The sequence below is a fragment of the Apostichopus japonicus genome, chromosome 18 (genome assembly GCF_037975245.1).
Source record: "Apostichopus japonicus isolate 1M-3 chromosome 18, ASM3797524v1, whole genome shotgun sequence".
NCBI lineage: Eukaryota > Metazoa > Echinodermata > Holothuroidea > Aspidochirotida > Stichopodidae > Apostichopus > Apostichopus japonicus.
Window position 1 is genome coordinate 12,462,827 of NC_092578.1, and position 26,337 is coordinate 12,489,163.

A 26,337-nucleotide genomic window follows, 5' to 3' on the forward strand; every position below is an offset into this window, starting at 1 on the left:
GCATGACATCCCGACTGGTAACCGGGTCGGACCTGATCCCCGCTTCAGTGGCGTAGGAAGGTACTTTTGAGTGGGGGGGGGGGCTGAAGACTGATGGCCGGCCTGGGGGAGGGGTCTAAGGGGAGGTTTCCCCCTCCCCCTTTGGAATTTTTTGCATTTCCAGGTGGCCTCAGATGCAATTTGGTGCAATATAGCACACTTCAACACCCACTCCAATTTGTAAACTTAATTTTGTATTTTCACCTGGCCTTAGATGCAATTTGGTGCCCCAAATGAGATTTTTTTTTCTCATTTGAAAATGAAAAAGGGGTTTTCTGACTTGTGAACCGGGGGGGGGGCGGAATGATACTTCCGCCCCTCCACATTTTTCGCTGGGGGAGCTGGCGCCCCCCCAGCTCCCCCGGTTCCTACGCCCTTGCCCCGCTTCGTATGCCACCGGCTGCCGTGATCTTGCAAAATGACTCAATGGAGTCATTCTAGATTCACAAATGTCAATGAATCCTCAAATTAATAATATATGCGGTAGTGCTTCGTTTGCTTTTATGAAAATCAGGAGCATACGCAGATATTTGGACAAGCAATACATCTACAAACACATCCATCTGAACAATTACAACAGCATCCTCACCGCCTTCCGTGTACAGCTCTTCTACAGCTTCAACGCATTTGCAGTTTTACTTTTGGAGCTAACATGTTTACTAGGATTCAATCAGTCAGGCTTTTACATTTATTGACCTCAATTGACCTTCCCCAATACCAAAAGCAGCCAAGAACCTACTGAGGGGCACTTATATAACAAAATTGAGATTCTGTGAAGCTAAATTTACTCTTTTTTAGCTTGTTTAAAAGATTTTCAGATTTTGCCTCCTATTGACCTCAAACGACCTTTGACCAATATCAAAACTGCTCAAAGTATAATTCTCATTAAGGGGCACCTAACATCCATCTTTATATGCCATTATAAAAATATGTTCAGATGTTCAGTAAGCTTTTATAAGGTTTCCATATTTTTGCCACTAGTGACCTCAAATGATCTTTGACCTTGCTCAATGATGGAAACAGCCAAGAATTATTAAGGAGAGTGTGTTTACTACACAAGGGGTCACATATGCACCGACACACACACAGGTGTATTTTATGTTCAGAGCTAACCCCATTGTTTTTTCAGAGCTAGGACCCCCATTGCTTTTTTTCAGAGCTGGACCCCATTGTTTTTTCAGAGCTAAGACCAATTGTTTCTTAATTGTTCAAATCCACTTATCAGGACACTCAAACCTTAACAGAACTTTTCTGAGGATGTGGTGATTCTTTTCAAATGATGTCTGAGGACTTGGAATTCCTTGTTCAGTCAGTATACAACACAAAGTGCGCACATACATATGGTATCCCCATTGGTATTGTTTAAATAAAAAGTAATGAATGCTTTCTACCAAATAGGGGCAATTCTTATGGAATGGGGTAATTTGTTTAGGTTTTTCACACAACTGGGGAGTGTGTGTCTCCTGTGCTCCCCCTTCACTGCCCACCCACCCGCTGTGGAAAGAACACATCAAATGTCCAAGTGAGTTTGAGTGCTCTAATAGTGGCAGCAAAAGAGTGCCACAGCTTGATCTTTGGTGGACAGTTTTGGTCTTTCTCACATGCTGATTAAGGTTAAGTAAAGGAGATAATATATTGAGCTGAGGACTAAACCAATTATCACAGCTTTTCATAGGCAAAGTACATGAAATAAGAAGGAAGAACTGTGTTTCCACTTTTCTTTACATTTTATTAAAAAGTTAATCTACATCTCACCCCACACATGGGGAATAGTAACACTAACAATAAACTTACAATTTAACAACTTGATTTTGGTTGTATGTTACGAAAGCAAAATGCATCACCCAAAGATTTTACATATATACAGACCCATTCCAAGTACTTGCTCAGTCAAATCAAAGTGAGAAATTGATACTTAATTTTTTTAAATTGACCCCACATTGGCAAAGTTTCAAGTCCACTTTCTAGCTACCAAAGGAAATGTGTGAAGATTATCTGTTTAACACTTTAAGTGAATGGTAAGAGGGAAATTTATCAAATGGAATGGAAGGAAACTTAATTGATCGGAATTGTGGATCGACAGTGCCAGCGTCAGTAATCAGTTCAACATATTCAAAGATGGATCACGCTTACACATTCAGTGTTACAACGTTACAACACAGTGGAAACTTTGATATTGGCAACAAAACCTGTTGATTCAAACTGCAAGTAATTTAACACACAATTCTTCTGGAGGTCAGCTTTAAGTACAAAATACTATAGAGGTAAAAGTACAGGCACAGAGGGTTGGGGATGGGGGTGGGGGGGGGCAAGAGACACCACAGGTTGCCTCCTTAAAGTTCCCCTTTCCACTTTTAACATTAATTCTGTTCAATATCAGTAAATGAGCAGAGGGATAAAGCCTTCTTATTAATCATTTGGAAGACAGCTAACATTGATAGAATCTTGAATGCTTCTGCATACATTTTACATTTTGGTGTAAATTGCTTGCAAATCTACAATGGAAATTCACAATCGGAAACACAGGTGTGCCAGTAAAAGTGGGTAAAGAGAGGGGTGTTGTTCCCTAGAATTTACATCCAATGGTAACATAATTTCCATGCAAACACTGTATTGATACTTCAAAGAATTCATATTTTAATATAAACATAACACAAACAACAATAAGTTCATCAATGCTATTTGAATGTAATACATGCAGCTGCCAGACACAGACCCATTACACCATCTAGACTGTTACTTTATTCTGGACAGATGGTTCACAGCGAATAGAGCAAAGAATATACATCTATAGTTTTAGAAAAATCCACAGGGGTTAATCAATATATGACAATGTTAGAACTGGTGCTTCCTTTTGTTAACCCCTCTCTCCCAGCCCCCAGCCCCCTGCCCCAACCACCCCTTCCCCACCCTCCTCCTCTCTGGCAAATATCAATGAAGTTTGGTAAATCAGTAATTTTAAGGAAGGGGGACACATGAGGGGCACCAACACTATCCAAGGTGGACACAACAATCTGTTTTGGTACAACAAACACAGTAAATACACACATTATATAGTGTTGGTAAATATTAAAGCTAATACATACTCAACTCCCACAGACTAGCATGACCGTATCAGAAATCATCATCATTGGATAACAGCTGAGAAATTAACCAAACCAAAAATAGAATAACTTTCCTTTAGGAAGCTCACAAATTGAATGTTTTAGATCAACATGGTGTTACAAGGAGACATTTGCCAATCTGATGTTAGTTCTGCTTAAAAATCCAGGATGATACATTTCCTTTCCAATTGTAGTATCTGAAAGATGAAACTATCAATTAAAATGATAGGCTGAACCATTTTGCAAACAAATTATGCAATTTGCCGTATGACGAGCATATCATACCGAATAGGGTTAACTTAGAATGCTGTGATTGGCCACTTTGTAGAACAGCTTTAAACAAATTTCCTTCCATAAAAATGCTATCTGGAAACAATCCACCCTGTCTTAGCAGTTTTCAGTACTCAACCATTGCTTAGTCTTCAGTCATTATCATAAGTTTATTTGCACAAAATGACTCCATTTTTCATAGAAAACAGTCAAGTTCTGTTCATAAAAAAACTGTATGCCTTAACAAAGGCATTCGAATTGGTCCATTTTGAATTTTGTCCTTAATTTCCACCAGTGTGTTGATGGAAATATTCACACAGCATAAGGCAACCTCTGACCTATGAACAATATCGTTTACATGGGGTAGTTCAACATGACATCCTGTCTGGCCAACTCCAACAACATAGGATCGTCAAAGAACTTGTTAATGGATACGTCTTCACTCAGACCCTGTAAAAACCAAAATAGGAAATCATTCAAGTTGAATTACAAAAAGCAGAGTTTAAGAAGAAATTAAATCATGTGAGAAAACATATAAGAAATCACGTTGACACAGATATCAAAATACAATCAAAACAAACCTAGTAAAGGATGAGAGATATATAGAACCATCTTAAGTATAACAAGCCCACTGAAAAGCTCTCTGAAATGTTAAACTATACTCAACTAGGGTAAAATTCTATAATAATGCAATCAATTTTTTTTTATTCCTCTCTTTACAAAAAAACAAACAAACATTGGAACGCCATATTTCTTCCGTTGAAAAGTGGGACAGTGGGTCCTGGGGAGGGGGTCTAAGGCAAGGGAGGGAAATTTGGGATTTCAAAGAGGGCTACATACCAATGATGGCATTTAATCATGCGAAATAGCTACATTAATGGAACTTGAGTAACTATTTAGTATTCGTTAGATTTTTTCCCACCAAGTTTATGGGTCTAATATGTGGCCATCAGTCATGTTTGTGTGTTGAATGCGATGCTCTGAAATGATCACTTAGAGTGATGTGTCCAGCATGTGTAACAATTTTTAGTTTTGCCTATATTGTTGAACGTCAAAGGCCTTTAGATTGTCAGGACGGTTTAGTTAACTGGTGGGACAATATATTTATCTTTAAGAAACGGGACAATCACGACTACTTGGGTCACCCTACAATCAGCCTTAAAGGTAAAATGTAAATAATAATTTCCATGCCCACACCACCCCATTGATTGCTTCATGCATTATCTGTCTGGGACCATTAAATGCAACAAGCTGACAATAGACATTGTGCTACAGTATATACCAGCAACAGTTACAAGTACAAGCCATAATACTGATTAATAACTTAATTGCTCAAAAATCTGTTAACTATCACATCTAAATAAACCATTGAGCCATTAAAATGTATTCCAACAAACAAACAGACATTTATTATTGATTTCTTTCACCCGACTGCCGATAATTCATAAAACGTACCTTTCTGCGTCTGGTCTTGATCATGAATTCCCTGGCCAAATGGTTGGCTGGCTGCGGCTCCAGAGGTCTGATGATAATGCTCTTGTCTAACGGATCACCAGGAACAATCTGTTATAAAGTAAACATGCAGACAATAAGACAGGGCAGCAAAACAAAGATAGAACAAGATTAACATTTCAACTTCCCTCTTTTAAATTTAGTATTTTACATTTTGTCTTAAGCAAAGTTATCACAATTTTGTTTTTTAATGCTTTAATCCTAGCCAAAATACTGCTTACAATTTTTATTAACAAAGTTAATTCACAACAAAAATAAAAATAAAAATAAAATAAAACTGTTAGCAAACTGCTTATCCACTTGAGAGCCTGTGTAGGACAATGTGTAAAAGTAAGTTGGCCTGACGTTTCGATCCTAGCAGGATCTTCTTCAAAGGCTTAATGACAAGTAACAGTAACAGAAGGGACAAAAACACGCACAGAATACAGAAAGGTTAATTCACAACAACTAACAAAGAATGAATTCCAGCATCATTTGCATGCCTTCTCCTTACCTGCCAATGATGGAAGACTGACAAGCAGAAGGCCTGTCCTTGTGTATGTGTTCGTAAATCGGTCTCAAAACCAAACGAATCAATGGCTGGAATGAACGCCTTTATTGTATACAATGGAGAACCTGGCACGGGTGCATCTTGTGTCACATGACCTCTGAAATAAAAGGTATAAAATGAACAAGTGAACTTGTATTTCTCTATCAAATCAATGAAGATAAGACAGACAATGATTCTCAGATATCTTAAACTTTGATGGGATGTTGTGTATATATATATGTAATCTAATAACTTAAGTGCCGGTGACAGATCTCCTAGCTAACCAGAAGCCCTTACTACATCACAGAACTGAAAGACGCCCTCAATCTGGACATTTATCTTTACCTTTAAATAAACTATTTTATTTTGTGTTGACTCGTACCGGTACCGCGTGTCGTAACCAAATTACCATATGAGAGTAAACCATTTCTTTGTAATTTCACATTACTGTGGGGCCAAGATGTTTGTTATCTATGTATATTTTTTAGAATAGATCACTTTGTATACATATTCCAATATGGTTGTCTTCCCTCGCTCCCTCTGTTATTGTTGTGGCTTACTGAGCCTTACTCACTGTTATGGTCCTCGTACCATTTCATGGGGATCCTGATCCAGAATATTAAAGACACAATCATAAGGTTCCTAGTTTGAGTCACTCCAAGATTAATGTATGTCGTCCAGTTACAGAGATGTTGACAATTTGACAATTCATAATCATGGACGTTAAATATGAATCTAAGAGACTGACTTCGGTCAACTTGAGGCTTTGATAAGCCATGAGGCTTCTTCGCGAGTTCCTGCTTGCAGGAGGTTCTAGAATACATACATACATACATACAGACCCCGCACCCTTATAGTAATATAAACAAACATACAAACCTGAACAAGAGGCTCTTATTACTAAAAACACTTACTATTGATGGGTATCAAACATGTAAGTTGCAGTATCACTTTCATCAGTTCCCTTTCATATGAACTCATTTGACCTCCTCCAAATGTCGTTGAGTGCTAATATTAACTTACACTACCTGCCATTTTCAAATGAAATCTTTGTTCACTGCTTGGTTTGTAACACATATTGCTGTAAAGTCTTCCACATTTGACCTCTATTTGCAACAATGACATTTGACCTCCACCTAGACTAACAGTGTTCTTACATAAACGTCGACCACTAGATGAGTCGAAGCTAGACACCTGGAGAAACACTAAATAACACAGGGCAATATGAGAACTCACTGGTCAATGCATCTCATGTTCCGTGGTTAATATTAATTTGACCCTCCCATTAAAATCATTACTGGGCTGGGCTAAGTTTCCCTCAAGCTTAGCAGCCTAGCCAGATGATTGCACAGGGATGAGGCTGCTGGACTTACCTTCTCTTAGCTAGCACAGTGTAAACTGCAGACACACAATCAGCTGGTGCCTGTACTTCCACAAACATGTATGGCTCCATTAACCTGGGTGTAGCCTGCAGACAGACATACAGAGATCATTTTAATGGTCATCAGGTTAGTTGTTAACCTCACAGAGGTCAATAGTTCAAAACGTTTTCACATAAGAGTTAGAGACTTAGTTTGCTATTTTCACAAAAAAAACTTATCTTTCTATTAATCTATTAATCTAAATAATCTAATTTCTATAGATCCTCTCAAAACACACAACTAAATGTGAACTGGGAAGTTTGCAAGCATGGGGGGCTTCACTTTCCAGTATTACTCTTTCACCATAAAAAAGGCCTGTTTTGGCCACGGAAGAAGGCAACCTTCTTAGATATATCTTTGTTGCATTTTAAACCAGAATGCAAAATGCATTGAGGTTTCGATGACTTCCAATGCACTAGACTTCTGCTTGTTAGTATAACCAGAACTAGCTGTTACAATAACACTATGGCATGCTAACACAGGTCAGTCTGTATGTGGTTATACACACCTCCATCAAAAACAGTAGGGTTCTTGTGCTCAATGTTATGAACCCGCACACCAAGTATTACAAACCAAACCAAATCTCTAATAACTTCGCACATTAAGGTTGCAGAGGAGTCCACTTATGGACAATTTAGATTGAAATATGCCCACGAAACTTCAAAGAATCAACTTGAAAGAAGCTAATACAGGTCACTGGAGGTCAACCTGAGGTCAAAGGTCACCCAAATGCAGGTCTACTATTGTATTACAATAGCGTAACTCCCAACCTTGATGGACATTTGGTTCTCAAGTTATTGCAAAAATACTAGTTTTTGACCCCTGATTGACCTTTGTTGACATTGAATCACATGACTGTTATGTTTTGAAACAATCCCTTACCCCATTCACAACTAGTCCCAAAATATCAACCTTGTCGGAACCTGTCAATGGTAGTTTCACAAGTTATTGAGAAAAACTAGGCCAACATTACAGCCAACTCCATGAAGTGAAAGCAAATCTCAAGTTCACAGGTGCTTGACCTAGTTTCTCCTTGGCAGCTGGCCAAGAAATGTTTTGAAATTCGTGGTACCTGAGCAACTTACATCCAACCAGAACTACCAATGATCTACAAATATTTTCTAGAGAAGGCATGCTTCGCCATTCAAGTGCACTATTCCATCGAAATCACATCAACTCTTTAGCAAAATATCCATACGGATGAGTGACAAGTGCTGCAGTAGCTCTAGCACTTTTATATATCTATGGTCTGCAAGCAAGCCTTGGAAGACACTGTAACACACACACATCTATGTAGCTATGTACATAGCAATTCAGGACTTCTAGCGACACACTTAAGTCAATGGCGATATTGTCGCGAGTTCAGATTCAAATCTACGGATGCCCATAAGATCATTTTCAATTGTCAATAGGCTCTCCTATTCTTATGAGGCGAATCGCCCATATCATCTACTTATAGGCTGGACGATGGGAGATACCGTATATTATGAAAAGGTTTTTACAAGTTGACCACTGGTGACCCTAAATGACCTTCGACATCCACCAAAAACGATAGGCTTTTTGTACTTAATGTGGTCAACCTACATACCAAAAATGAAATCAATCCAAGCTTTGCTTCTTGAGATATCAGGTTTACAAGCTTTTCACTATTTGACCCCTGGTGACCCCAAGTGACGTTTGACCTACACCAAAAACAATAGGCTTCATGTACTAAATGTGGTACTTCTACAAGCAAAATATGAGATCAGTCCAAGCTTTGTTCGTTGAGATATCATGTTTACAAGCTTTTCACTATTTTACCCCTGGTTACCTTAAATGACCTCTGACCTACACCAAAAACAATAGGCTTCTTGTACTCAATAAGGTACTCCTATGTACCAAATATGAGAACTGTCCAAGCTTCCCTTCTTGAGATATCGTGTTTACAAGCTGGGCATCACAAACGCACACACACACCCTTACACACACGCGCATGATTGTAAAGGTTACGATTATCATCGAAACCAAAAATTGTTGAGTACTTTTCACTGAATTATCTTCAATCTTTCTCGGTTATCCAGTGTCATTCAACTTGTCACTGTCAGTCCGCTAGTCTCTTTTCAGTCATTTAATCGTTAATGCTGATGTATCAAAGTAATAAGTTTATACAAAAAGGGCGTTATTTAATGAAAATAAACTTGGTACACTGGACTTCTTCATATTCCATCTTCATGTATTCTGTATTGTTTAAATATTTTGTAAAGAGTAGAAACAAAGTCAAGCTCAGAACTCCTTACCATGAGGAATGCTGAATAAGCGACACGTCTGGCTGTTGGAATGACCTGTCCTCCACCCCTATGAATGGGTTCGTTAGCTATCACAGCATCTAGAATCTTGAACTTGACATTGCGAATAGCTGGAATAGGAAATGCAATGAGCACAATGATGTCAATACTTACACTAAGCTACTCATAATGCACTATTAATTAGCTTAATTAGCTCTTATAATTTGTGTGACTAGATTTAGAGTACTTTGATGCTGCTGCAAAGTTTTCTGCCAACCTGTTTCGAATAATTACATGAAAACATGTGACTTAACAAATTCAGTTGTTGTTCTATTCATGTAAACAGGCATGAGAAAAGAACTCTCATTTGGCAGTCCTATTGATTACACTTTAAATTATCCACCAAAACCGAGTAAACAACTTAAAACAGGTCAGCAATTGCTGGTCTTTGATTAAATGCTAGTAGCACGAAAATTTTACATTATCGCAATCTGTCATCATTGTAACATTATGAGACTGCTAACACTGATAACAGTGCTATCCTCAATGAAAAATAGGGCAAACAACACATTGGTCAGTATCAGCCCTAGGCTCATTAATATGCACATAATTGTAGCTACAATGCATCTGGGGTTTCTCCCTCACTGACGTGGACATAACTTGATTAATTAGAGAACCATCACTCAACATGTCACTCTTAAAGCAGCTGTTTCTTTGCAACATACCCATTTCCTACCACATCAATACCAATACAGAGTTACTCTCGTGCTAACTTGTTGTATTTAATAGTGCTGTAATTAACATTTAATGCCAACAGAAATAGTCTGTGAAACTACATAAAAAACCTTAGCCTTAGCCTGATAATACCTTCATCTACTGGAGCTATTTAGATGTACAATGGTCAAGTGGAATATATTTTGATACTTTAAGGAACCAAATGCATCCATCTGTTTTAACTTATCAGAGCAATTCATGAGCAATCTACTTACGTTCATCACAGAGAGGACCTTCTCTTGTACCCCACTGGAAGCCTTGAACAATACTGTCCTTCACAGAATTTAGCAAACCTTTGTCGACCTGAGAAAGAACATAAACCATATCTTAATAGCTCAAGTTTGTCAACAGCCACAGGTGGGGGGAAAAAAAAAATTGTAACTGGTTTCAGTCTTGGCTGTTAGTGTCACCATAAGTTCTTAATATTATTGTATTATCAATAAATGACTGGAGTTCCTTACCTCAGAGGGTAGGGTATCATCTACCAGAATATTGGGCCCAGTGCTGTCTGGTCCAAAGGCCCAGATGGACCTAGCAGCCAACAGATCCCAGTCATACTTGGCTTGAAAGAATTCACCGAGCCTCTTCCTGTCAAATAGAAAGAAATTAAGATGAAATTATCCAAACCTAATTAGTCATGGTGTCATCATTTGAATAGATAGAGAATATAAATATTAGCTGGGGATGAAGTGATGAGAGAAATGGTCACAGAGTTCTTTAGTTTTTCTGCTAAGTACTGTTAGCTTTTAGTATCTATGGTACTATCAGTTCAGAAGGATGATAAATCATCTAACATGCAAAGAGTTCAATACATGCAATATTTATTAAAGACATGCATAATCAAAAGTGCCATATATGTATACAGTCTCCACGGTGGACTCTAACCTCTCATCTATGCCTGACAAAAGGAACCTCCCTCCATCAAAACTCACAATTAGAGACCTTTACATTCATAACCCACCTGCTATACTCTTACTTTTCATATCTTTCTGTAGCTAGCCCCTCCCCTCCCCTCCCCACCCCCAAGTCTTTGAATAGACAAGCCACGGAAGTAGAGGATCTCTGCATTTACCTGTTCCAAGAAATCTGAACTACTTCATTCTCAATGTCCTCAGCCAGTCCTTTCTCCAGAGGTTCTGCAATCATTGTCAACTTATTTCTGTTCAGAAGAGATATCAGGAAACAAGTTTCTATCATTCTGTGCATTAAATTTGTGCTCAATATCTAATCAAATGTAAACTGTTATAAAAAATGCATACATTCAATGAAAGGAACCAAGGTGATAATATATCAGGGCTTGCAAATACTGATGGCACCACCAAACATATTGTCAGAGTCAGAGAAATCGGTTATCTAACTAATACCAATGGCACATACAAACATTTTGTCAGAGTCAGAGAAATTTTTATCTAATCAATAGGATTTAATTAAACAATATCAACATTCTTGAATAAACCTTCAAGAGGAAAAAATATTTATCACTTTAGAGAATACCAAGTTACTTAAAGGTGAAAGATATTTCTTAATTCATCAAACACAAAACTCTTTCTGCTGAGGAAATCATTTCTCAAAACATAGCAAGAAGGAATAAATAACAGTCATGATATTTCTATGTATAAACAACACTTGCAATGCCCAACTCATTAGTTAGTGACAAAAGGAGATTAATTTCATCCAAATTGGGATGTTACTTACTTCTTGTTTGGTGTTTCAGCAAAGCACTTCAGAGAAGATGTCTCAACAACTGTTTCACAAAATGAGACCACTGGGTCAGCAACCTTGATGTCTGAGAGAAAAATAAATGCAAGAAGTTTGGAACTTGAGTATCAAATCAAATTAGATAAGCCAACTTCATTTGTTTATTGTCTAACCACTGCTTTAGTATGGAAACATGGATGGAACTAAAGAGTTCAGACCTTTCTGAATACTGTTACTGGGTTATATACAATTTACAAATAACCAGTATTGAAACCAAAAGCATGTTTTTTTTATACTCAATACTATAACTAACAGTAAATTAGGTCAATATCTAATATTGTAATGATAGTAAGTTGGACCAACACTTAATATTAATACCAATGGTACATTGATCAAAATCCAGCCTTGGAACCAGTAGAACATTTGATCAAAATCCAATTTCTTAATCAATATTGCATCTAATCAGTTGATCAGTACCTAACATGGCCATCAATAGAACATATGCCAATACTGCAATCACCAATAATCACCAATAATCAATACTTTCCAGTAACTTACCTATCTCAGAGAACATTTTTCTCAGGTCATGCATGACATTATCAAGGTATAACTCTCCTGTCCCCAACACAATATGCTCTCCAGATTCCTCAACCTGTGTTAATGAATAAAACCCACATGTAAATATTGCTTCAACAAATGACTAGATTTCATGCAAGTATCTTATAAAATGTCTTCCTTTGTTGCGAGGCTATTGTACAGTAATCATATCATACACAAAAACTGTAAATTATTTGCGGCAAAATAATGAATGAAATTGGAGGAATGAAGATACAAAAGAATTCTGTTACTCAGTAAATCCCACATTTAGCCTAAATAATTCAGTTGACAGTGGTTACCTTTAAATCGACATCTTTCTTTTCATATTCTGACTCAGAATCAGAATATTCAATTAATGCAATTGTGAAATGCTACGAAATGCACATTTTTAAGTTATGATTTGATTTTCTGAGAAAGTCAACTGCAACAAAACAAGAATACCTTTGTTGTGACCAGTGGGTAGCTCTTGTTGACTTTCCGTAAACCGTCCAGCATTTTTGGCAGCTCGGAAGGGTTGACGGGCTCCACAGCAATCTTTATCACTGATGCAGTGTTAAATTTCAAAGGCCTGAATATGTAAACCTGGGGGCAAATATTGAGAACTTTGTAAGTTATTACACTAAAAGAAATTATAACCAAAGCATAGAGACAGCTCGTGTTTTAAAGTGAACCTCAACTTCAAAACTCATGGCTCCGTATTAATATTATGCTTCCAACTATGCGCTGATAACCCAGCAATCAACGTATCATTGTTCATGCACTAACCATAAATTCCAAGTTCTATTCTCATCTTATGTCATATTGTGCAATGCATGTATAATCAAGGTTTTATAACTATTGAACCCCAAATATTGAAATCAGCTGTGATGACGATAAAAGCATCAGTCTAAAGGTTACTACGCAAAGTGAAAGCTCGGCCAAGGAACATCGAAACACTTACCTCGTCTAATCCTCGGCTCTCGGTGATTGTAGCTGTCTTGACGATGGGTTCATCTACGCCCTCAATCAGGACCCAGTTACCCGCTGGTACTCGGTTAACCTCAACTTTGTACCTGCCAATGGCCACCAAAAAATAAACATTCCAGATGAGTATTGCAATTGGTAGCGAGGTTGTGTCGTTCTGACCAAGAGTACATGTAATATTCATGCATAATTGGAGACCATTCAATTTAACTAGGAGGTGTTTGTGGTTTTAACTACTTGGCTGTTCCTTTAGTAACTCTGTAACTGTATCAATTGTTTTATAGTAAACTCAAAATGGCATCTTTAAGAAACACACACTTCCTAAAAGTAGCAGTTTACATTTGCTAATAATCAAAGATAACCATTAAAAATGCAAGCATATGTGACTCAGTGATGTCAAAGTTTGAGCTACGTACGGGCTGGATAGCTCGATTGGTAGAGCACTAGAAATGTAACCCAGAGGTCACTGGTTCCAATCCCATTCTAGCCATAAATTTCTTTGCTTTTTTCCATTCTCTAAATATAATATATAATTTCCAAGTCACTTTCTGTCATTCATTTACTTATATCACTAGTACTATACATAGCAATTGCAATTGCACACTGATACACAATCTTCTAAGGGACTTCTAAGTGAAGGGAAAATGTAGCAAGTAAGTAAGGAACTTGATTCAGTCTGCAACAGTTCATTCCATAAGCAGTTTTTATTGTAGTATCAAATACATTTGAAAAAATGACATTGAAAGATTTGAATGGTTTGCAACTTTTACTTCACCACGTAGGTTAGAATTAAAAAGTTTCATTTTTACCTAGCTTCTGAAATCCAGAGTCTTCCTATGTAGGTTATTCTGGAATCCTCTTCATCTTCGATGGTATAGTTCTCTCCGAGGACTCTAACCTCCTGGTTAGCATGAAGGGTACCACTCATCACTCTCCCAAAGGCATGAAAATTAACCCCATCCTCTGTACTGTACATCTTTGTAGTATGAAGCATCAAAGGGCCCTGCATAACAACAAATATAAGACATGGTGGCATTAAGTGCATTTTAAATATTTAACTGAACTTTATTAAACCACAACACAGGATAAGTACAGGTGAATGATTAACATTATAATAATGATGATGATTTGGTTTAGGAGTTCTACTAGAAAGCTACTCAAAGCTTGTAAAATAAAAGGTAAAATTACTTTTCAATGTTTGAAGACAAGGTTGATTGCACATATTAACAGTGATAAGCCAAACGACAGTTACAACCAAAACAAAACAAAAGACACTGTGATTACAGTTAGGTAGTGAACTAATTGGAGAATGCAAAGGTTGCTTGATGTTTGTTTTATGTTGTTGTTCTGTTCTTTGGTTTTGTATTTTATTGGGGGGGGGGGGAGGTGCTGTGTTTTAAGCTAACCAGAATCTAAAGAGTTCTTCTTTTCTCATTTTGTGTCCTTACTGTTCTGTATGTTAATCTTTCGTATATTTTAGGACAAAAGAAATAAGATAACCACTCACCTCTGGATCACACTCACACATAGATTCGCCAAGGTCCGACTCCACAGGACCTGTGTATGTGGTTTGGATCTTAGCCTTGGCATTCTTCAAGGGTGATGGTATATGTTTCACACACATATCCACAAAACCTGTCCAGAAAATATAAAGAGGAAAGCCATGTCCTTCTGGTGGAGGCAAACTTTCATAATCTCTAAGCAAATTCACATAACAATTAAATTAAAAATATTAAAAATATTCAGTCTGTAACATTGTCTTTTGGATATATGTTTGAACTTGCATCAAAGTTGTTTTTTCTTTCCATTAATGTGGACAGTGATTGAAACTGATAAGTATTTCACAAAGAGTATGTTTATTAAACCCAAACATATAGAGGTATGCCTATACCAACAGACATTCAAACACAATGTTTCTCTTATGACATTCATTCTAGCTTACTGACTTAAACATTCATATTTTCTCTCGTACTATAACTTAAATTGACCAACCCCCCCGCCCCCGCCCCTAATATGCACAGCCACACATATAAACAAACACACACACTAACATCTAGGTTTCAGAGATTAAATCTTTTGACTACTAATTTCTAAATGATGTGCAAGTATTTTCTGTTGCATTTAGCATGACACTTTTAATATCTAAGAATGTATATCACCTCCCTCTGGAAGCTTTACTGTAATGAATTTGTTACAAAGTGGAATATGTCAATTTTATTGTAATGACAAAACACAAGAAGCTGCTTTAAAGACAAACCTGTGAAGTCTCCAAAGAATCTTTGTGAGACAAGTCTCAACAACGGTCTGATGTTAAGCTTGAGTTCTTCCCGAGTGAGGTTAATACCAAGCTCACCGAGTACTCCAGGAAGACTGGAGTCCACATCACCAACCACCTTGTAAGAAGAAGAAGAATAGACAATTAATCAGAAATCAATCAGTTATCAGTGTTCCTGCGGTGGCTCACAGCAGGACAGTGTTAATGCAATGGTTCACATCAGGACAGTGTTCCTGCCATGGCTCACAGCAGGACAGTGTTAATGCCATGGCTCCCAGTAGGACAGTGTTCATGCCATGACTCACAGTAGGACAGTGTTTGTGCAATGGCTCAAAGCAGGACAGTGTTCCTGCCATGGCTCACAGTAGGACAGTGTTCCTGCCATGGCTCACAGCAGGACAGTGTTCCTGCCATGGCTCACAGCAGGACAGTGTTCCTGCCATGGCTCACAGCAGGACAGTGTTCCTGCCATGGCTCACAGCAGGACAGTGTTAATGCCATGGCTCCCAGTAGGACAGTGTTCATGCCATGACTCACAGTAGGACAGTGTTTGTGCAATGGCTCAAAGCAGGACAGTGTTCCTGCCATGGCTCACAGTAGGACAGTGTTCCTGCCATGGCTCACAGCAGGACAGTGTTCCTTCCATGGCTCACAGTAGGACAGTGTTCCTGCCATGGCTCACAGTAGGACAGTGTTCCTGCCATGGCTCACAGTAGGACAGTGTTCCTGCCATGGCTCACAGTAGGACAGTGTTCCTGCCATGGTTCACAGCAGGACAGTGTTAATGCCATGGCTCCCAGTAGGACAGTGTTCATGCCATGACTCACAGTAGGACAGTGTTTGTGCAATGGCTCACAGCAGGACAGTGTTCCTGCCATGGCTCACAGTAGGACAGTGTTCCTGCCATGGCTCACAGCAGGACAGTGTTCCTGCCATGGCTCACAGTAGGACAGTGTTCCTGCCATGGCTCACAGTAGGACAGTGTTCCTGCCATGGCTCACAGTAGGACAGTGTTCCTGCCATGGCTCACAGTAGGACAGTGTTCCTGCCATGGTTCACAGCAGGACAGTGTTAATGCCATGGCTCCCAGTAGGACAGTGTTCCTGCCATGACTCACAGTAGGACAGTGTTCCTGCCATGACTCACAGCAGGACAGTGTTCTTGCCATGGTTCACATCAGGATAGTGTTCGTGCCATGGCTCACAGTAGGACAGTGTTCCTGCCATGGCTCACAGTAGGACAGTGTTCCTGCCATGGTTCACAGCAGGACAGTGTTAATGCCATGGCTCCCAGTAGGACAGTGTTCCTGCCATGGCTCACAGTAGGACAGTGTTCCTGCCATGACTCACAGCAGGACAGTGTTCTTGCCATGGTTCACATCAGGATAGTGTTCGTGCCATGGCTCACAGTAGGACAGTGTTCCTGCCATGACTCACAGTAGGACAGTGTTCGTGCCATGGCTCACAGTAGGACAGTGTTCCTGCCATGACTCACAGCAGGACAGTGTACATGCCATGACTCACAGTAGGACAGTGTTCTTGCCATGGTTCACAGCAGGACAGTGTTCTTGCCATGGTTCACATCAGGACAGTGTTCTTACCATGGCTCACAGTAGGACAGTGTTCCTGCCATGGCTCACAGTAGGACAGTGTTCTTGCCATGGCTCACAGTAGGACAGTGTTCCTGCCATGGATCACAGTAAAACAGTGTTTCTGCCATGGCTCACAGTAAGACAGTGTTTGTGCCATGGCTCACAGCAGGACATTAGTTAAGCTATGGCCTATAGCAGGAGAGTGGTAAAGCTATGACTCACTAAAGAATCTACACAATAAGCTACTTTATAACATTACAGTAAAGGTTGGCAGGATTTACAGACTGACTTAAAATCATATTTAGTAGTCTAAAATCTGAGATATCAACCTAGATATTGTTACATTCTTCCATACATAATCAATCAAGGTCTCTCTTTTAAGAGGTTCAGCTGACACCTTAAACTCATGTAAGCAATCTACCGCTTCCTGCCCCTTTTCAACCCCAGTTGGCACCCTTCCTCTTTATACACACCTGTGAGAAGAGTTTGTACATTGGCTCCAGAATGAACTCCACAAAGCTCCTTTGGACCTGACTGGATGGTGCCTTCTTGACAAACTTTCTCCTAAAAAGAGGAAAGAGGAAGACAATGAGAGAATTCTAATCAGCTGAGCAGATATTAATGTCATGACAACAACAGGTAAAGATGTCTTGTCGCTATGGCGATACTTGCTACAAGAAGCATCTACAACAATATATCCAATCAAATGAAACCCTGATCAGGTTCAACACTCATCCATGTTGCACTGCTTATCCATACCATCAAAAAAAGAAGGGTTAAATTGTTAACTCACGACTTTGGGTCAAAGTACATATCACCCCATAGTCTCTTTGCTAGTTCCTTGTGGTCAAAGCCTCCATAGGTGTCACTGTAGATCTGTGCAAATGATTCCAGTGTGAAGCAGAAACAAAACTGAGCACTAGCAAAGCAGACGTTTCCAAGGAGTGGGCTGACAATCAATGGGTCTGCTTCTTCAGAATACGTACTGGGAAAAGCAAAAGAAACTTTACATGTCACATCACTTGTTGAAGGCAAAAAGGATACCGAGAAAATACTGAAAATGATGTGCCCTGGCCATCCTCCCAACAGCTTCTCAACCAAAAATCACACAAAAGTAGTGTAAAATCAGATAAAATACAGATTGGAATTATACACAAGTTTTAGTGTTGAATTCTTTTTCTCAATGATATGTCTCAGTCTGAAGTTTACATAAACCTCAGCAACAAACTGATTTCAGTTACCGTATGTCGCAGTTTGAGGTTAACACTCATCTATGTCTCAGTTTGAAGTTAGCATAAACCTCAACAATGAATTGATTTCAGTGATATGTCTCAGTCTGACATTGACAATAACCTCAGCAGAGAATTTATTTCAGTGACGATGTCTCGATTTGAAGTAAGCATAAACCTCGGCAATGAATTTATTTCAGTGATTTGTCTCAGTTTGACGTTGACACTAACCTCAGCAGAGAATTGATTTCAGTGACAATATGTCTCAGTTTGAAGTTAGCATAAACCTCAGCAATGAATTTATTTCAATGACATGTTTCAGTTTGACGTTAACACTAACCTCAGCAATTAATTGATTTCAGTGAACATATGTCTCAGTTTGACGTTAACACTAACCTCAGCAGAGAATTGATTTCAGTGACGACGTGTCTCAGTTTGACTTTAACACTAACCTCAGCAGAGAATTGATTTCATTGACCATATGTCTCAGTTTGACGTTAACACTAACCTCAGCAATGAATTGATTTCAGTGACGACATGTCTCTGTTTGACGTTAACACTAACCTCAGCAATGAATTTATTTCAATGACATGTTTCAGTTTGACGTTAACACTAACCTCAGCAGAGAATTGAATTCAGTGACGATATGTCTCAGTTTGACGTTAACACTAACCTCAGCAGAGAATTGATTTCAGTGACGACGTGTCTCAGTTTGTAGTAAGCATCCGCAGGAGGTAGCTTGAGCTCAAGAATCAATCGATCTACTTTGTTAATACAGATGGTGACGGCCAGGCCTTCCTGGACAGCGTGCTTGATCAATCGCTCTGTATTCAACATCAGCCCCTCTGCAGCATCCACGAAGATTACAACTCCGTCTGAGATGCGGTATGCTGCTGTGACTTCATCAGAATAGTTCACATGACCTGTTTACATGAGAGGAGAGAAGACATTACTGTCTCTGCGAATAATGGCGCAGGAAGGCTAAAATTCAAGCATAGTTTGGCAGAAGTAATCCAGTGGAAATAATCCACCTGTTACAAGTATACAAGACAAATTAGAAAACATGTAAACAGCCGGTCTTGTTTTGCATCACACATCACATATCTTGTATCATACAAGTGCATTGAATCATATGAAATTGTTACTCTATTGTATTTTTCACAGAAAATGTTTACTTTTATATGTATCCCTTTTTTGCTATTTTCAGATAAATTATTTAGGTAACATTCTGTTTGTGGAAAAAAATGTATAAGAAACTTTGTTCACCTGGTGAGTCCATAATATTGAGTAAGAAGTGTTTTCCTTTACTGTCAGGAAGAACAACAGTCACTGGTTGAGTTTTAAAACTGACACCCCTCTGTGGAAGACAAAAGGGAACATTGGAATCATGCTGTCAGTAACAATGATGCAATCATTACAAAATATCACATACAATGACACCCCTCTGTGGAAATTAAAAGAACAGTGGAATCATGCTGCCAGTAACAATGTTGCAATCATTACAAAATATCACATTAACTGACACACCTCTGTAGAAGTTAAAGAGAACATTAGAATCATGCATTAATTTTGGTGAAATATAACAACAAATGTGAATAAATTGTGAAAGAAATTTTTGGTAGAGAAAGTTATCTTACCTCTTGTTCTGTAAACAAAGTGTCTGTGTATCTTATCTAAAGAAAGGAAGATGGAAAAATAACTCTTTTCAGTAAATACTTTTATTGGAGGACCTAAACCTGTTCATTCAGACTGTCCAAACCTATCTCAAGTATTAGCAGTAGTAATCAACAGTAGCAGCATTTTCTCTAATTACTTACCAAACTAACAGCAAGCCAAATGTGACCTGTTGAGCTATATCCTTTTCAATCAGACATTTTGCATGTCTTTGTTTTGAATTATTATGGAGCAAATCCATTTTGATTTGCAGAATCATGAATGTGATATGTGATAGATAATCAATAATACAGAAGAAGGTTATGTTGGTGGTGAGGGGCGGGGGGATTGGGTGGGAGCATCGTAGTTACAAAAATAGCCATTATTGAACAGATTCAGCAATTAAATTTCAGAGAATATTTACACCCTTAAACAACCAAGCAGCATCACATATAAGGACAATTTCTATATTTTGTTTAAGTTCTTATTAAAAAGAAAGTTTTACCGGGAGTTCGTCATTCTGTTCCAGATCTGGATGAGTCTGCTCCATGATACAATCTACGAAAGAGGTCTGCAGAAAGAAAGAAAAAACAGTCACATACATACAATGTGATATAACAAATTATGAGGTATTTACCCTGGGTTTTATCTGAAATCAGGTAAAATGAATAATTTATTAACTACTTATTAGCTACAAAATGATTTAAATATTATAAGTATTTGAACATATTATTGTGTGAAGCATCCGTCTTAAACTTTCACAGTAAAAAAATATCATAAAAGTAAATTGATGGGTTAGTGACATACTTCTCAGCAAATTAAATTGACAGCAACGGACAAAACGTTTGAATAGAATAATTCGGAGGTTAATCATATTAATCATAGCTAATCTGACAAATACAAAACACACTTCCAGGTTTCTTTGCGATAACTATGAAAACTGTAAGGACCATTGTTTCAAGGAAAAACATGAATTGGCATCAGACTGACAGATAATTATTATGCTAATTTATGCTAAATTACTGCACAATTAAAAATATGCAAAACAGAACTTTATACATGTAAGGAAAACTAAGCTTTAAATGCCAAGAGATTCACAGACAATGCTCTTTCAACATCAACTCATGAATGAGGTTTTCTTCTTGTTTTTGTTGTGTAGTATTTAAAAAAGTTTCCAAGTGATGGAAAGTAGACATACCTTGCCATGATGAAGGTGACCGGCTAATGTCACGTTCCTTATGAGGTCCGGATGGTCCATCAGGTCAGCTAAGAATCTGCACAAGAAAATAAAAGTTGTATTAACCAAAGGCACGTAAACACAGAATCTCTGCTTACCCTGCACAAGAGCACAGAGAAACAGCTGTGGATAATATTGTGTTTTTTTTTAAATGACAACTTTGGTAAAGAAACACTATCTCCCCTTATAAGCTTACAGTTGCTTCCTTTCTACATTAGCTCCCAGTTACTCAGAACTTTTTCAAAGAGTACAGCCTTTGAGCAAATTACTATTTTCAAGTCTTGGTCTTGACATGTCGGTTTTGGACAACTAAGATTGTTAAATGACAAAACTACAAAAGTTCAAGGTACCTAGAAAACACATGGTCATGAAGTTTCTGTAGCCAGACCTCCTTTGACCTCCATGCCTTTGACCTTCATACCTTTGACCTCCATGCCTTTGACTGATAGAAATCACAGCATGACAACTAACAGACCAATTAACAACTGTGACATTCACTGCAAACAGATAGTACAGTTTTCAAGATTAAAAGTCAATCAAAAGAAATTTCTTACTCCATTTCATAAACGGTTGCTGGTAATTTCTGCTCTGTCAATACAAATTTCTTTGGCTTCACTGGTTTGATGATTGGTTCTGTGAAGACAAACCAAAGGCAATATTTACAAGCAGCAAACAATATCATAAACAGGTACCCTGTTCAATTAGTTTACCGTAGTTAGATTTTTATTTCAAAATACACAATACTAATGCTATATTTGCTTTCTGTGTATAATGGGCACATATTCAGACATATCTAACTGTACAACCCTTTCTGGATGTGCTATCCCTGCTACTCCCTAGGTTGGAACCTTGGGCGTGATCAACAAAACCACAGTTTTGAAATTAATTTTCTACGAGGGCCATAGAGAATCATTGGTTAGAGCAAAGGGCCAGTGAGAACCAAAGTCTCAAATGAGCAGAGTAGGCCAGCAATCCAAGGCTTTAAGGACCACCATGCCCAATTAGAGTAAGATCATTGGCCACTAGTTTCTCTTGGGCTGTACGTTTGGCGTGGGTTAAAAATCATCAGCAGGGTCACCTGTCAGGGGTTGAGCGTCCTCCTCGTGTACAATGGTCTCTACATCAGGGCCATAAACCTCCTCAGCTGTTGGGTAATATTTCTTATCCTCATGGAGAACCACAGAATGCTCATCTGCCATGTCAACAGTTGTGACTCCATCTTCTATTGCCGCATCATCAGCATGCTTTTATCAATGAGAAGAACAGAGAGGAAACAGAGTTGTATTACAAATTAGGATCAAAGCCCTTCCTTGAGGGAAAGGGGCTGGTATTGGCTAGGCTAAGAGTTGGAGTAGAACTTCACTTCAGAGTAGCTGATACTCTAAATTGTACTAAAGTGTGCCTCGTTTCAACCAAATTGTACAAAAAACAAAGTAAAAAACTTTCTCTGTGCTCTGTAACCAGAAGAAAAAATATAATTATGCACGTTAAAGCACCTGGCTTGTTTTTTCTCTTTTCTGAAAATTCCCACGCGGGATAGTTAAGAATGAATTAGTATGGTGAACTAGATCATTGTACTGCATAGCTAAAGTGTTGTTTGTTTGTTGTTTATATGGCAAATTACGCCCACCCCACATCTAAGGGTGACCAATCACCTACCATATCATCTATTTGGTCCACATCTTCGTCATCATCATCTAAGTCCTTATCATCATCATCTTCATCATCACTGTCAAGTTCAGGGCCGATGTAGTTGCCAAACTCGTCGTACAAATCTGCGTCCATCCTGTATGATCTGCTGAGCTACGTTTACAATTTTAATAGAGACCAACTGAGGGAACAAAAGGACAATTAAATAGTTAAAGTTTGTTAAAATATTTCAACATGCTAACTACTTGTTTTGATCAAACTATGTGTTAATCCCCTATGTTGCATATAATGATATTCTTGCTTTTATTTTATTTGTACTCTTTTGTTCCCTGACACCTGAAGTTTTTGTTGAAGGCTTCTAATATTATCTGGGCAACTACCAGGTCTTGATGCTTTGTACTACTGGCAGTAAACCAAGCCACCATACTGGTTCTGATTGGTTTGAGGGACCGACCCCTTAGCTGCACACAATCTATTTCATATTCATGATGGCCAGGCACTGTGACTTATCATCCCACTTATGTTTGAGGCATGAAAATTAATATGCTGTCCTACCCACATATAGCCAATCATAGTGATCCAGGTTTTATCATTTTTTGTATATCTCTTGCACTGTGGAGTATGTTGTGAAGTGATCCTTTGAACTGCAGAGGGTTCTCTTGAACATTGACTGGGATAGGTCATGATTTTGAATTTTCTTTATTTGGCCCCATTGCACAATATTTCTATCTTTGAATAAATGTGTTAGTCACAGAGGCCAACAAACTATTTTTTATTTTGAGCACTTAGAATCATATGTGTTTAGAGTCCTAATTCCTGATACTGTAACAGTTAGACTCCTGTTTAATATCAATTCAACTCAACCCTTATGCATTCATCATGTGTGGTTGTGTACTAACTATTACTTTACGCATTTACGCAGTGTTATACTATATATAGTAATTAGTTGCACTTACACTGTGACTGTTGTGTGTGTAACTTACATTGACAATTTATGATACAATTTTGATACACACAGCCTGAATAACAACAGCTAAACTTTATAGAGTGGAAGATGGAAACATCAACTTGAATGCTGAGGCTGTTTCACAAATAATTTCCTTTTATATTGCATGCAGTTTTTCCTTACACATGTAACAGAGTGACTAAAGCTAACCATGCAGACCAAGGTAGCCCCAAATCCTGTCCTAACAACATCTCAATAAGCAAGTCCATCAAATAGGCCTTAGAATGCAATTTGAGTAACCACCTCGGGTATCACTTTGGGAGTGGTGGCTCAATATTGGCTTAACCTGATGGCCAAGTCAGTCATACTCACAGTTCTAAAAATTACTTTTTCCATGTTCTTGCTTTTTTTTTTAATTTTGGTAATTGCCGAGGCTTGAGGAAAAATAATTTGACACAGATTCAGAATCTGAATGGGTTAAGTCGGCAAAAATCAAACTAGAGGACATAAATGCCTACCGAACACTACAAAGTATGAGTAAAAGTATAAGTTATTAGATAACCAATCCAGAGTGAGTAAGCTTGCCTTTCAAACAGTCTTCTAGACTAGTTGCATGCACAATGTCTGATGGCAAAGCATTCCAATCTTTTAAGGTGCGGAGGAAGAAGGAATAATTATATAATATTTTTCTAGCATAGGGAACTTATAAGTTAAGATCTTGTTAAATTCTTGTGATAAACTTTTTGTTGGGATTAGATTGTCTTTATCAATTGATACAAGATTATTATTGACTTTAAAAGGCATTCTTCTTGTTTTTAGCAGGAGCCAATCTAATTCCTCAAGCATATTTGTCACACTGGATTTATAAGAGTAGTCTGCCATACAAAATCTGGCTGCTCTTCTCTAACAGCTTCTACTTTATCCACATTACACTGGTGATAGGGGTCCCAGACTACTGAAGCGTAATTGAGCACTGGCCTGACAAGAGTTTTGTATGCTGTAGTTTTAACATCTTTGGGACAGCTTGAGAGGTTATGTTTTAGAAGGCCAAGAACATGGTTTGCTTTATTGGTTATGTTTATTCATGTTTATCCATCTAAGTTAGCTATCAATTTCAAAACCGTGCAGTAAGGGTGAGAGTCAACAACTTTTAGAGGTTGGTTGCACAGGGTGTAGACGGTTGTTTTGTAACATTTTTTAGATGAAATTGAGAGGATGTAGCATTTAGAGGGGTTAAAATATATTTGCAATAAATAATTTATTTTGCTTATTTAAGTTTATTTAAGTCATCTTGGAGGATTTTGTTGGTCAGTTTGGTTATCACTATGAATGATTGCCACATTTTATTGTTATGTCACGTTAGGCCCAACCTAAGCTAGTGTAATATTGTGACGAGCCCGCTTCCTCCGATAGTTAAACTATATCAGGACTCGCGATAGAAAGGTACTGGGATATCTTGATGCCGTATTTATGCTTCTTCAGGAGATGTCTCGAACGGGCGAAAACAATGAGTTCACAGAAAAACAATTTGACGAGATAGGATTTGATTTAATGATTCGGTATAATTTCTTCTCTGTCGATTCTCTTTACAAATAAAACTAAATTACAATGATTTGACTTGACTTGACTCCGTCAATTACGCAATTAGAGGGAGTGATGAACTTTCGGCGGAGTGATAAACTTTGGGCCTCCTTTTCCTTTTATACCTTACTTCTATAAAATCCCACTGCGCACAATCAGTAGGCAGCCAATAACTTGACCATCCTGTATTAACTTAACGATATAAAAATAAGTGCGCTGGCACTGATCTGCCCTGATTGGTTGGGAGTTTGGAAGTCCATCCCCTTTCTATGGAAACTTCCATACCACGTGAGAGAACCTTCTCGAATGTTCCACAGACATAATGGAATCTATTTTGGGAAAAGGCCCTGTACCAAGATTCAATAAGATAGTTAAAAACTTCTCGTGGGAAAACTGAATCCATGACCTAGATAAATACATAAGAGGCCTGTAAGGTGTCTCGATGGAGTTTTTCTGTAACATCAAAGAGATGGTATCACTATTTCATAACACTAGGCATATGCCCATAGGCAATTAATCAATATTAGTACTAATGAGGCCTAAAGTTAAGCATAGGCTAACTGTAAGTGTAATTTGTAAGCGTTATTGTTAGGCGTACAGTAGGCTAGGCCTAAGCAAGTAATAGTAACATTAACATTACACATACTATGACCTAGGTCTAAAGTTAGGACCTAAATAAGGATTCCACTCGTGAAAGATGTAAACGAGATTAAGTCAACGGACTTTCGAAATCTATTTAATTTTCGATTGCTTTGCTTCGTCAGCAATTAAAATTTACCTGGTGTAGGCTATGTTCGTTTTCAGACAGCGCTTAAAAATTAGCCTTCGGTAGGATATAGTCTAACACTTGAATGTCGCGTGGGTAAAGCAGCCCTGCTTTGCATGTGTACCAGTTCCACAACATGTAAGGTGCACAACAATGTGAATTCAGCACATCACGTTTTCATCGTTGTAAAAACGAAGTTAACGGACACAACAAATCGAGGGCGCACTATCTGATAATT

At 38.2% G+C, this 26,337-nt stretch overlaps 1 protein-coding gene across 1 annotated transcript; it reads right to left on the reverse strand.

Moving 5' to 3' along the window:
* Positions 1-1,749: 1,749 nt before the first annotated feature.
* On the reverse strand, positions 1,750-26,270 carry LOC139958610 (116 kDa U5 small nuclear ribonucleoprotein component-like). Its single transcript, XM_071955808.1, has 26 exons — positions 26,112-26,270; positions 22,816-22,987; positions 22,235-22,400; positions 21,711-21,789; positions 21,118-21,193; positions 20,425-20,490; positions 19,904-19,939; positions 19,533-19,623; positions 18,940-19,189; positions 17,831-18,022; positions 17,511-17,601; positions 15,429-15,564; positions 14,679-14,806; positions 13,981-14,174; positions 13,149-13,260; positions 12,650-12,790; positions 12,170-12,263; positions 11,609-11,699; positions 10,986-11,072; positions 10,375-10,501; positions 10,129-10,216; positions 9,152-9,270; positions 6,828-6,922; positions 5,419-5,572; positions 4,869-4,976; positions 1,750-3,863 (listed from the first exon to the last, which is right to left on the reverse strand). Exons 2-26 carry the CDS (start codon positions 22,939-22,941, stop codon positions 3,768-3,770), a joined length of 2,943 nt encoding a protein of 980 aa, XP_071811909.1. The 5' UTR covers positions 22,942-22,987; positions 26,112-26,270; the 3' UTR covers positions 1,750-3,767.
* Between the last annotated feature and the right edge of the window lie 67 nt (positions 26,271-26,337).

Excerpts from the sequence above, each read along its gene's own strand:
- LOC139958610 (XM_071955808.1), bottom strand. The coding sequence starts at position 22,941 with ATGGACGCAGATTTGTACGACGAGTTTGGCAACTACATCGGCCCTGAA. Across the intron at positions 19,190-19,532 it reads CAATATTATGGACTCACCAG|GTCATGTGAACTATTCTGAT; the intron begins GTGAACAAAGTT and ends TCATGTAAACAG. Across the intron at positions 5,573-6,827 it reads ACTGTGCTAGCTAAGAGAAG|AGGTCATGTGACACAAGATG; the intron begins GTAAGTCCAGCA and ends CTTTTATTTCAG.